This window comes from Carassius carassius, chromosome 48 (assembly GCF_963082965.1).
Source record: "Carassius carassius chromosome 48, fCarCar2.1, whole genome shotgun sequence".
NCBI classification, from domain to species: Eukaryota; Metazoa; Chordata; class Actinopteri; order Cypriniformes; family Cyprinidae; genus Carassius; species Carassius carassius.
The window spans coordinates 17,909,574-17,923,992 of NC_081802.1; the positions used below are offsets into that span (position 1 = coordinate 17,909,574).

At 35.0% G+C, this 14,419-nt stretch overlaps 1 protein-coding gene and 1 non-coding gene across 5 annotated transcripts in view; both read right to left on the reverse strand.

The window, feature by feature from the left end:
* The window catches only part of LOC132131193 (metabotropic glutamate receptor 7-like), a 235,591-nt gene that overhangs the window by 119,637 nt on the left and 101,535 nt on the right, over positions 1-14,419 (reverse strand). For all 4 annotated transcript variants that reach the window (XM_059543192.1, XM_059543190.1, XM_059543191.1 and 1 more), the window contains exon 5: positions 494-631. In XM_059543192.1, the coding sequence (XP_059399175.1) occupies positions 494-631 (138 nt within the window). The remainder of the gene's footprint in view (positions 1-493; positions 632-14,419) is intronic.
* On the reverse strand, positions 6,125-6,231 carry LOC132132004 (U6 spliceosomal RNA). Its single transcript, XR_009428985.1, has one exon. It is a non-coding gene; the product is annotated as a U6 spliceosomal RNA (small nuclear RNA).

The window sequence follows — 14,419 nt, forward strand, 5'->3', positions numbered from 1 at the left end:
CTAGCCATGATGAGCTGAGGGAAGCTTATGTAACTGAGAGCTCTGTTACAGAGAGGAATGTGCTTTCTATTCAGAAACGCAGAGTTTATAAGCTGGAGTCAATTTTCTTATTTAACATGAAATCGTCAAATTGCTACTCCTTATCAATCACATACAACAAAAATACTGAATAATAAGAACAATCATTAACACGCAATAAATTACAGTGTCAACGTTCTTGCGACCTGTTAGCAATTCTTCCACAGCCCTGTAGTGGGTTGCGTTCTGGTGGTTGGGGACCTCTGAATTATTAAACCAGTTAACAAAAACACCTGATCACCTGTTGTTGCTAAATATCAACTTAAACCAATTACCATCAATGAAAGCACTGTACAGTTACCAGTTTACAAATAATTTTTCAGCTAAGTTTTCAGCATCATCAACTCGCTGAAAAAGAAAACCTATTTGTCATAGTATGATGTGTTTTAGGCAAAAATGAGCTGTTAGAATTTACCTGTGCATTTTCTGCTAGTGTCTTCTTTCTTGGAGGAACTCATGAGCTTGCAGTTGAAGTTCTCCTCCCAGAACTCAGCAAACCAGACGTTCCTTCTATTGTTCTCCAGTGTGCGTGATGTAAAGTAGTTATCAAAACCTGAAAATGACAACGTAAAACCATTAGGGATAGCATCAGATAATTGGTAATATTACCTGAAATAACATTATTTTGACTAGACCTGAACACACCTAAATTGCTACACTAGTACATCTACAGAAAAAAGAAAAAAAGATACGTAATGATCATCTTTGACCAGTGCCAAGTTTGTTGGTGTTTCCAACGTACTCACATGGACACGTACTCACAAAAAGACACAAACAAAGATAGTTTGAAGAATGTTGGTAACCAAACAGTTGCCAGTAGCCATTGACTGTCACAGTTATGGACTTCTGTTCTTACTGAGTTTCCTTATTTGGTCATGTTCCTTTTCTTGTTTAGTTAATTAAATAGCCCCACACCTGTTTCTGTTTCCCACTGATTACATTTCCAGTATTTAAATATCTGTGTTCTCCATTTTTCCTTTGTCCGCTATTGATGTTAGATCATTTGGATTTGTGTTTGGTTGTGTCCTTTTTTGTCCTGTGGATGTACAGTATTTTGATATCTCCTTCGTGCGATTGCTTTACACACTAACACGTGTGACAGTGACTACCTGCAACTGCTCAATTACCAACACTTACCAAGTACTATTTACCAACATAACAACATTGATGATTTTGTGTATTATTAAACACCAGATAACTTTGAACAAACTTTCTATTGAATCACTGGAAGAACATTGTTCGTAATTTTGAAAGAACTTGAGTGCCTAACACTGCTTGTTAGCCTTATTCACGCTTTTCTCTCTCTCTCTCTCTCTCACTCTAGAAATCTTATATTTCTGTACGAATCACATTGAACAAATTTATACAAAATGAATTGGTAAACAGTTACATTTTCTCTTGAGACTGAATTGGGATTCAGTCATCATTATCCTGCTGAACTGAATTACTGACCAAGAATGTGATGCTAGTATAATGCTATGACTAGTTGTATAATCTTAACCAATTTCTCTGAACAATTAAAACACAATATGAACATTTTCTTCTGGTGTGAAAAAGCCAGAACACATTTGTGTGGCAAAAGTTCTGCATTCCCAACAAAATCATTAAGATCTTAATTTGCCATTGTTCATGTCAGGTGGTTTGGCATGGAATCAGATTATTTGCCATCAGCAGACAAACAATAACATTTATCAATCCGGATCCTGAAGAGTCTTTTGAGTCTGTCCTTGTTGTCTGCCATCAAGGTTAATAACATGCCTCATCTAAATAGGTTTGTGCTTCAGGACACTGTGGCTTTCATCCACAGTGTAGCTACAAAGACAAAGGTCAGCAGAACATTTAATTTTGCCACAGGCATCGGCTAACCTAACATAGTTACAACTCATTTAAACTTTGTTTGTTTCCACTCTGGAAAGGAAGTGAGTCCGGGGCTGTTTTGCCCACTAGAAAATAAGTGTTAAGAAAGAGATAAGGAGTTATCATTAAGCTGCTACAGCAGAGCTGCCCTAAGCCAGTCAACAAATGCAAGCTGAAGTTTTTAATGCACTCCTGGGCATTGCATACTCTCGAGTCGGAGCAAGTATTCGGCCTATCTGCGGCTCCCAAACTGCATGCCCTGGTGTCTGGTGGTGAAGTCTGTCACTTCCTCTGTGATCGGATGAATCAAGATTTGCCCCGAATACCCAATGCATTTAAAACAAGTAACTGACTTACATCACCACACTTTTCTGAAGGGCCTATAGACTTCAGGGTAGCACCATATGTCTTTTCTGAAAGGAATGAAAACTAAGCTGTCAAGGATAGAAGTACAGAGCGTTCTGATTGTTTATCTAATGAAACATAAATGAAAAATAACTTTCAGTAGACTTGAACTCCACAAAGAACCTTTATTTATCACATACCATTGTCAAATCTGTAAGTCTATTCCTCACAGCCTTGTTTACATCCACGTTAAATTCAATATGGTGTCTTACCTGATTACTTTTTTAGAGAGAAAATAGAGAGAGAGTAAAGAAAATAATGGGAAGAAAGGGTGAAAATAAGCATAGGCAAGCCATATTAAATCTAAGGTTTCCCACGTGCACCACAAGTCGATGCATTTTTTTGCATACATTTTTGACTAAACAACTGATTTCACAAACCACTGGTGAACCAGATGTGAATTGAATGCAGTTATTCCTTTGAATTACACATAAAAACAGTTCATTAAATGATTTGCACAGACATTTGTTTAGCTCATCGAGCACTGACTGAAGAGAAAAGGGCAATGGAAGTGAATGAAACGTTTTATCAGACATTTCTTTTGCTTACAAAACACACATAATGCTGAGAGAGTCAGGTGGAACATGATCAGGAAATGTTGCAGGCCAGATTTGAACCGGTGTTACCCACATGAGCATCATAGCTCAACACGTCAGTGTATGTACAGTCATTTTAAAGCCACTGGCTCTGACAACACACATATCCCATTCATAAAACACAAACAGAAATATATCTATGTAAACCATTCATAAAATCATTCGTACAATAACAGTCTCATTTTTTTTTCACACAAAATGTTTTAATACATAATTCCCAATAAAATCCAAGCAGATCGAATTTCTCTGCATGTAGTTCATAAAACCATTCTTACATAAAACTTTGCATCATAAATTATTTTATGAATAAGTTACAATAAAATTAGTTCTGCTCATATTTTATGAATAAACCCCAGTTTTTATAATGACTACAACATGCTGACCCATGCTCCAAAATTCTGCAGTTTATGTTCTATGGCCTTAGCAGCTAAATTATTCCTCAGGCTGATTGATGCATGTTTTCAGTTTATTTGTCAGATGACCTCGACCATCCCTCCACGGGCGTACTTGACTCAGAAACAGATCCTCAGCAGCTTCGCGTGCTGCCTCATAAATTCTGCTAATTGCAGCTTATTTGTACACAAGCCTTGTACACAAGAAACTCCCAAAGGCTGTCTGTGTCATTTTCTCAGTGTCTGGAGGACAAAGCTCAGAGCTTCACCTTTTGTTTAAAGCATTCAACAGCTGCACTGTTGCTGGGAAATTAACCGGCAACTCGTAAACCTCCACCACGGTGGGGTTCAGGAATCATCCTTGCTATCCAATAATGTCACTTTTTTATAAATATTAACAATATATCTAAAATAAGTCAAAAGCATTAGTCAAATATATATATATATATTAGTGCTGTCAACGTTAACGCGTTAACGCATGCGATTAATTTTTGTCTGGTTTAACGTGTCAAAATATTTAACGCAATTAACGCAGCATCCGTATTTTCTGCCATCCGTTGGCTAGCTTTACATTATATGATCACGCTCTTATTCATTTAAATGCTTTTAAACATTTCAAGCGTGGCAAGACAAAAGAGAATGCGCTGTCTGTGAATGCCCTTATGTGACACATACACACACACACACACACACACACACACACACACACACACACACATAGACAGGGCGCCAGAATCCAGTTCTCTTAAGCGCTTGAACTAACAATAAACATCCCAAAGTGCCAGTTTTGTCGATTATCCTCATAAGAGCAATTTTAAATGATTTATATAAAGTCTAAAATGAACAAAAAGAGTTGAGAGAGAATGAGGCGAGATCCATAGACAGTATATAAATGGTGAGATCCGCGTGTCTGTTTGCTCTTAAAGGGACAGCAGCCAATAAAGCTTCCTGTCAGTAAAGTTAAAGAACAAAGGGAACAGAGAAAATGACTCGCTGCTCTTGACTAAATAACTTTTGTAGCTCTAATAAGGATTAACTATTTAATTTATAGTTTATGCAGTGCAGACTGCATATAACTTTGATAACTTTATTAAATTTCTGTATATTTCCTAACTGTTAAGACAGGAAGGGCAGGAGTAAACATGACATTTATTATGGGTTTATGTTAGCATTGTTTTAAGTTTACTTAAATTAAAAACTGTTATATTTTTGAAGCCTAATAATAAATGTAAAAAAAAAAAATCAGTAGCTGTATTAATATCAGTAATACTGGCCTTCATTCATAAAAAGATGTCATTTAAACAAGTATTTAAATTTAACTGTGAAATTATTACATTAAAAAGTATATTAAAAACGTACAAAAACATTTCTTTTTTTATTGCGATTATGGCGATTAATCACAGAAAAAATGTGTGATTAATCTAGTTAAAGTTTTTAATCGATTGACAGCACTAATATACATATATATATATATATATATATATATATATATATATATATATATATAATAAAATAAAGGCCATCAAAGAATCCTGATTCATCAAAGAATACTGAAAAAAAAAGTGTTACAATTCCTGAATGAACAAACTAACTAATTAATAAATAAATAAATATTAAACCAACATTATAATTATTATTATTATTATTTTTTTTTTTTTTTTTTTTTTTTAGCATCAAACCAGCATATTGGAATAATTTCTGAAGGATCATGTGACAATGAAGACTGGAGGAATGATGCTGAAAATTCATAAAACTTAAAAATATGTAAAAATAGAAAAGAAAATGAAATAAAATAGAATAGAATACAAAAAAGTATTATTCAAATAAATATTTTTAATTAAATACAGGTTTAGAAAGGATAAATGATTTTGCTTAAAATAATATACATATATATATATATATATATATATATATATATATGTATTTAAACAAAAAAAAAACCATCAAAAGATCTTACAATCACATACACATACAGTATACATACAATAACATACAGACAATAATAATAAAAACAGAATAAATGTAAAGCATATAATTAACAAATGACTAATTAATCACACATTTTGCTGTAATTAACCATGATTAATTGCACCTAACAGAATGTGTAAACATATTTTAAATATCTGTCTATTGACATCTTTTTACTACATGCTATCAATAAAGGCAAGATTGTTTTAACTATTTTGGGGGGATACAATTAGTAAATATAGCCGTTAAATACGTACTACAGTAAAAAATTGTGCCATATTTTTTTACATTTAATAGGCCTAAACTGTTACAGAACATTACTAAAATTCATAACTATTATTGTTATTGCATAAATTAATGTTTATGGGAAAAGAGAGACTTTAGATCAATCGTGACACAAACAAGCACATCTAAGTAGGATACCCACATATATAGTCCTCCCTAGTGCACAAATTTAAACTGAAAAGACCAGCATGAACTCCTTTAAAGATAGTGAGTGACGTGACATTCAGCCAAGTATGGTGACCCATACTCAGAATTCGTGCTCTGCATTTAACCCATCCGAAATGCACACACACAGAGCAGTGAACACACACACACACTGTGAACACACACCCGGAGCAGTGGGCAGCCATTTATGCTGGGGTGCCCAGGGAGCAGTTGGGGGTTCGATGCCTTGCTCAAGGGCACCTAAGTCGTGATATTGAAGGTGGAGAGAGAACTGTACATGCACTCCCCCCACCCACAATTCCTGCCGGCCCGGGACTCGAACTCACAACCTTTCGATTGCAAGTCCGACTCTCTAACCATTAGGCCACGACTTCCCCAAAAGAGATGGAGCGCTTCACAGATTTGCGTGTCATCCTTTCGCAGGGGCCATGCTAATCTTCTCTGTATTGATCCTATTTTAGTATATGTGCCGCTGTGGCGAGCACATGTAGGCAGCTTAACTACAGGCATCTCCATGGAAGATTAATTCAGGCAGGCCTACGCCGTTTCCTTCTGACTCCACAACCCACGGCCAATCCATCATCATGGGAACCATGCAAGCGAAAGAGAAGCTTCCCACACCACGCCTGGACCACTTTATAAAACACTACAGTTTTTAGACATCCCGACACCTCAAAAAGAGACGTTCCACCAGGAATCCTAACTTGTGGCATCATGCCATGCGGGAAACCTCAGGTGACAATCGCTAGTGCTGACAATGCTTCAAATAAAGTGCCTGAGTCTCGAATGCCACGCTAGATCTTAGCCGCCTCGCTGTGATTTTATGGACGGTCTGAGGTTAAACGTTGCTCAGAGCCTGTTGGGAGAAAAGGCAAACCGAACTGATCTCCAAATCAACAAGGATCACACTCCAAGCTGTCACTCCGCTTCGAGTGTCTCCGAGCTTCTGATATAACGTTGTTGCGGAGCGCAGCCGGTTAATGTACTCGCAATTTGTCTCCGTCTCTGAAGTGAGCTTGAGACAGATGGGGGCTGACAACTTCAGATCGATTCTGCTAAAACAAGTCACTGGGGGAGGTGGTAAGAAAACAGATAATAATTTAGATGAGCATCAAGCTTGCATAATTTCAGTGGCGGTTTTTGTCAGACGAACAGGAAAAATAAGGAAATCAGCTTCTGTTTCTCGGAGAACTGCTTGCATTGGAAATCATTTGAATAGTGTCGGACTAAAGATAAAGAAAAAATAAATTCATATATTGTAGTAACTATGAAAAAAATAAGACTTTTCTCAAGGCTAAAATGTTCTGCTCAGCACTGATTCGACCAACTGTAGACGAAATGCTGAAACACTTCCATTGTTTCGTTACTGCCATTTCAATACTGCCATTTAAAAATTTGGAGTCAGTATGCATTTTATTTTGATTGATTGATTGATTTAAGACATTATTTATTTTATTTTTATTTTATTTTTTTCAGCAAGGATGCATTAAATTGATCAAAAGTATCAGGCTTTTGCATTATTACATTAATATACTCAGAATATATTCAGAATACAGAGAGAAAAAATTGTACATAAATAAATAAATAATTAAGCCTACAATTATCTACAAAAGTAAATAAAAAATAAAAAAAAAACAATTACCAACAAACCCTAATCAGAATGTATTAGGAATATAAATATACCAATTCTTTCTAAGATTATTAGAAAACATTGGTTATTACGCAATACAAAAATTATTTGTGCATGCTGAATTGTGATTACTTTCTTATGCTGTGCAATATATAAACAGTACAAATGAAGCTTGTGGTGAATTGATGTCAAAAGTGTCATTTTGTTTGTATGTTTATTTATCTTCATAACTCCTACTTGTTTATCACTGCTTGTTCTATTTAAAGCAAAACCGGTTTTTGACATTAATTATTGTAACCTCTCTTAATTATTCAGTTTCGGCTGAAAATATATCACCCTGAGATTTAACACTAAATTTAACTTATGTAATACAATATGACTGGGCCAGAAAATAACCGAGTCCCATATCTCTCGTTGTGGCATAAATGTTGTTGACCTTTTATAGGTTAAAGATCCTATAAAATATATATTTTAGTCCTGGGATTTTCAGTCCATGCCATTTTAGCTGTAATTTTGTTGCATGTAAATAATAATAATAATAATAATAATAATAATAATAATAATAATAATAAAATGAAAAATGTAATGTTAAAAATAAATAAATAAATAAATAAGCCTACAATTATCTACAAAAGTAAAAAAATAAAAAAATACAATATTATTGTTTAGCAGTTACACTGAGAGAAATAGTGTAAGATTTACTTGATTTACACAACTTTTATTCAGAAACTGCAAGTACAATTTTAAATAATTTCTAGATAGTTACTTGCTCATCTATAAAACTTTTTTTTTTCTCGAATATGGCCACTTTGAGTTGAAAATATGATTCATGTAATTCCTAACTGAATGTGAGAAGACTTGGAAAATTGGGCACACAAATAAAAGGGTGTGTGTGTGTGTGTGTGTGTGTGTGTGTGTGTGTGTGTGTATTAATAGGAAAATGGGCTTTCCCCAATATCACCTCTTTCTTACAAGCAACAGCATGTAGCAAATCACAGTTCATAGCTGTGATGCAAACTAAAGGCTATTAGCTATTCAGAAAAGGGGAGGGGCCGATCAATAAGTCCCACCCTCATTTCCTGCTTCGATGTTTGTAATTTGTGAACACAGGAAGAAAAAAAAGGATCTCATGATGATGTTATTAAAGAAACACAAAATCATAATAATAATAATGTTATTGCTTCTATTTAAGTGTTCCTATCAAAGTGAGCATAAATGGTAACAGTCCCAATACTTTCAATCTCACACTTGTAATGGTGGTGATGGTGAAAGGCTTGTCATTGTGAGTTTAGGGTCATAATCAGAAATCCTGGAGAGACAATTCCAGGCTCCCTATTGTTAGCGAGCTATCTACTACATAACACAATAAGCACCCAAACAAACAAACCCAGTCTGAGGTCACAGCAGAGGCCTGGGGTCCAGCTGTGAGCCTAATGGTCAAATTAAAACTAAACCGAGAGACTGAAATGCCACATGATAAGGCAGAGAGCAACCACTTTGTGCACAGTTTGATCCAATTACAGACTGGGCCAATAATGTCAGATTCCTGCTAGCTCATATGCTAACGTCCGAGTAACAGCAGGTGAAGAAAGTTTGATGTTTGAAAAGTTTGTTTTGTCAGGTGAATATTGTTTAGAGTGGTGAGTCATGACTCAAAAATTCATTATAGGTTCACTCTGAAAATAATATTAATGCATATGATAGCCTGACAATCATATATTTAAGATGGGAAAATATTTTACAATAGCAAAATTACAGAACCCACTTTGTAAACTGTAGCCATGTTGTAATAATTTGTTATTTTGTTTCATTTAAATCATGGCCACATTTTAACTACAATTGTAACTACATTTTAACTACAGTGTGGCAAAGAATTAGTCAAATGTGATCACAATTTACTAAAATGAGGGAAATAATTTGTGCAACATGTCCACGATCTACTAAAACGATGGAACAATTTACTAAAATGATGGAACAAATTAGTGCAATGTGACCACAATTGACTAAAATGATGGAATGAATTATTTAAACATGAAAGCAATTTACTAAACCAAAGGGACAAATTAGTGGAACGTGACTATGATTTACTAAACCGATGGAATGAATTAGTGGAACGTGACTATGATTTACTAAACCGATGGAAAGAATTAGTGGAACGTGACTATGATTTACTAAACCGATGGAAAGAATTAGTGGAACGTGACTATGATTTCCTAAACCGATGGAAAGAATTAGTGGAACGTGACTATGATTTACTAAACCGATGGAAAGAATTAGTGGAACGTGACTATGATTTACTAAACCGATGGAAAGAATTAGTGGAACGTGACTATGATTTACTAAACCGATGGAAAGAATTAGTGGAACGTGACTATGATTTACTAAACCGATGGAAAGAATTAGTGGAACGTGACTATGATTTACTAAACCGATGGAAAGAATTAGTGGAACGTGACTATGATTTACTAAACCGATGGAAAGAATTAGTGGAACGTGACTATGATTTACTAAACCGATGGAAAGAATTAGTGGAACGTGACTATGATTTACTAAACCGATGGAAAGAATTAGTGGAACGTGACTATGATTTACTAAACCGATGGAAAGAATTAGTGGAACGTGACTATGATTTACTAAACCGATGGAAAGAATTAGTGGAACGTGACTATGATTTACTAAACCGATGGAAAGAATTAGTGGAACGTGACTATGATTTACTAAACCGATGGAAAGAATTAGTGGAGCGTGACTATGATTTACTAAACCGATGGAAAGAATCAGTGGAACGTGACTATGATTTACTAAACCGATGGAAAGAATTAGTGGAACGTGACTATGATTTACTAAACCGATGGAAAGAATCAGTGGAACGTGACTATGATTTACTAAACCGATGGAAAGAATTAGTGGAACATGTCCACAGTTTATTAAACCGATGGTACAAATTTGCTCAAATTATGAAAAAAATTAGTGAAACATGACCACAATTTACTAAAACAAGAGAAAAAAATGGGTGAAACATGTCCATGATTTACTAAACCAACGGAACGAATAAGAGAAACATCCACGATTTACTAAAACTATGGAACAAATTTGCTAAAATGAAGACACAAATTAGTGAAACATGTCCACAATTTACTAAACCAATGGAACGAATAAGAGAAACATCCATGATTTACTAAACCAATAAAAAAAATTAGTAAAACGTCCACGATTTACTAAACTGATGGAACAAATTTGCTAAAATTATGAAATTAATTAGTGAAACGTGATCACATTTACTAAAACGATGGAATGAATTAGTGAAACATGTCCACAATTTACTAAACCAATGGAACGAATTAGAGAAACATCCACTATTTACTAAAACTATGGAGCAAATTAGTGAAAACTGACCTCAATTTACTAAAACGTGGAAACACATTTGCTAAAATGATGAAACAAATTAGCAAAGCACAGTCACAATTTACTAAAATGTTGAAACAAATTAGCAAAGAACAGTCACAATTTACTAAAATGAGGGAACAAATTAGCAAAACATGGCCACAGTTTACTAAAACTGTGGTACTACTTAGTACATTTACCTGATGCTTTTATCCAAAGCGACTTACAATTGCCACATATGTCAGAGGTCGCGCGCCTCTGGAGCAACTAGGGGTTAAGTGTCTTGCTCAGGGACACATTGGTGGTCGCACAGTGGATTCGAACCCGGGTCTCTCACACCAAAGGCATGTGTGTTATCCACTATTTAGTACAATGTGGCCACAACAAGGGTATGAATTAGTACAACATGGCCATGATTTAAATAACAAGGCAACACGTTAATAACAGATGGCTACATATAATCAAGTTGTGGAAACAAATTCTTAATTCATGGCAATAATTAATTTTTTTTTTTTTTTTTACAGGTCTCCATACAATATAAACAGAAAGTGAGAAGCAAGCATTTCACATATAGTGTAGACATCAAATGTTCTGCTTCCTATCAAACTCCATGCAATTTTAGTGTAAATGCATCCATCCATTCAGTTATTGATTCATTTGATAGAAGCAAGCAAAACAGCCAGGTTTCATCAGGCTGCATGTTGATTCCTATAAAACAGTGAACAAAGCTTTGCAGGATAAAATAAATTACGACACCAGCCTACTTTAAACAGGTGCTACAAGTTTGTCGGTGTAGGTTCACCAGGTCATTTTGGGTTCTGACTCAAAACCGGTTAAGAACCACTGGTTTCTAACGGAAAACTCATCTTTAAAACATTTTATATTCTAGTAGCTAAATGGCAGGACTGACAATCCTATGATTATCCCTGCATCATCCTCTAGAATCTCTAGGCCATCCCCTAAGTGCTCATCACATCGGTGTGCTTGGACTATTTCAAAAGAGAAATCTTTACTGACAGGCTGCCAGCTAGATTTCAGCATGACTTACCTGACTGGTGAATGAGCTCATGTTGCACGGCACAGCTATGATTCATATCATAATAATTCAAGTAAAGATGGGAAATTAATTTAACCCTCAGGTTCTGTATAAGGTTTGAAATACCTCAAAACTTTTGCTAATTTTATGAGAATGGATTAAAATAGAGGTTTTAAGGATCATGATACATTGCTTCTGGTAACCACAGGTGTGAAATATTATTAAAAGGGCTGTAACGGTACTTAACGGTACTGTAACTGGTATTTTTCAAAAGACAGTAGTGCTTAATACTTGTGGCCTGAGCAGTGGTATAATAGCATAATTTCAAGATTGGAAGCAAAAACAGAATAGTCTGACTTTAGATTTGTGAAATTATCTTGCACAAAACAAAAACAGCAGAAGGGCTGAATGAAAAAGCAGATGTATTCTCCGACAGTAGGCGGCACTTGAAACAGCACTGTCCTACAAAGGCAAAATACATTAACCCACTAGACAGTCTTCACCCTAAGCTGTGAAATAGCAGGTGATGAGGACAGGACGGTAACAAAACTCAGAGCCAACTCTACTACATGGGGATGTTTTAGATAACTTTAAAATAATTCACCTAATAACCTAAAATAAGCATCATTTAGTTACATCAAGAGACAAATCAAAAATAAATAGCACATTAAATTAAAACGTTACACACTTTTTTTTGAGTGTGTGCTGTACAGGTCTGGCATAATAATGTTTTTGCTAAGGTGGCAGACATGCCTGCCCAATAGAGTTTTTGTTCAGCAAAAAAAAAAAAAGATCAACCTATAAACAGGATAAAAAATAAAAAACCCTACACACACATATATATAATAGCACCCACCTTCCTAAAGCTTCCTTAAATTAAAACATAAAATACGAAAGATATAATTAAACCAAATATGAAACAACTAGCCCTGCACTCGTTGTATATACAGATACACGTTGTTTTGAAAAAAAAAATTTAATACTTTTTCAGAAGGGTAGCTTGACTGTAGCTTAATTACTGTAATTTATGAGTAGCTTGTAGCTTTTACAGTTACAATTAAAGTTTCAGAGTAGCTTTCCCAACATTGGCAGTTTGTCCCGTATTTAAGACATATGCCGTATGACCACCTAGACCATATAAATGACACACTATAAAATGACATTTAATAATTATTTTTGAACAAATGTTTGATATGTGAACATTGCCATTTGAGGAAGGCTCAAGCAAAAATCCTCTGCCTGCTGGTCTCTCACGCTTCACAGCAGTGGGATTCACGCTAACGGCAATTACCCTCCCCGTCCGAGTTTGGACTTCAGCAAATTAGATTTGGCAAATACAAACAGCGTGATTGTTTTTCATGTTGCTAGTTTCAATTATATTTTCGTTTATCTTTATTTCAGTTATAGTAATTTTAGAATAAGTAGAATAATTAACTACAATTGCTCTTTTTTGTCTTACATCTATTATGCCTTTTATCAATTTTTTTGTTCTATATTTATTAGCTTTATTTCAATTAGTTTTTTTTTACATATTTTTATAAATATTCAATTTATTTATAAATACATATAAAAAGTGAAGAGAAAGTAAAGTTGCACATTAATTTATTTTGTAGATAAATGATAAAGTATATTTATTTTGATTTGCTTCCTTCCCTCCCTGCCTTCCTCACATCATTTTCCATAAACTACCAGGCAATCTCAACAGAACATGAAAACATGACGGTTAAACTGTAAAGTGGTGGCGACACATTTTAAACCAGCTTGGCTCATGAATATTAAACAGGTGATGTAACTTTCGCCCAGTAGTGATGTGTTGAATGGCAGTAAAGTGGGTGTTAGCTATAGGAGGATTAACGCTTATCGCTTGTATATTCGTTCAGTCCAATGCTGATGCAGATGGATGGAAGAAGCTTCTTCTTGGTCTTAAACTCACTGCTTTCCATGAACAGGTACATTTTTATTTATTTATTTATTTTATTTAGTTTTTTATTTAGTTAGTCATCACAACATAGCAAAGTTTAAAGAAATTCTCAAACATATTATTTTTTTTTTTAGAAGTGGGCCTAGTTAAAACATTTTTTGGTCAATGCGGCATGTTTAGTCTACTGTGTATCATAAATAAAAACACAACACTTCAGATCATCAGGTTGTGTATTTGTAAACCAACACTTGCATACATCAGATCAAAGAAAAAAAAATCTGAATTGCTTTCAGCTTCATGTCGATCCAGAAAGACAACATTGTTTGACTTCAAAAAGGAAAGGTAAACGAAAAGGATGGATCTGAAGTTTCTCGTGAGGTGCCTGTGGAAAAACAAACTCCCTGTAAAGCTGCAGCTCATGGCAACACTGCATTCAATTGTTTTCACAGGTCTTTTTCAAAGGGCACAATAAAGCTGTAAGTGTGATGAGTGTATTTCAGATTGTTCCATAAATGCTGTGAAATGCAGGGGCAATTGCTCGACCCGGCAAAGAACCGCTCAATGCACTTATCAGCAAATGGCAAACAGGGCAAGCAAGCGCAAGCTGAGAGATGCTATCATAACCCCTTGGATACCTGGAAAAGACACTGCACTGTGTGACACGATTTTGATTTGCAGCGTTGCATTGCACAGATTAGCGTG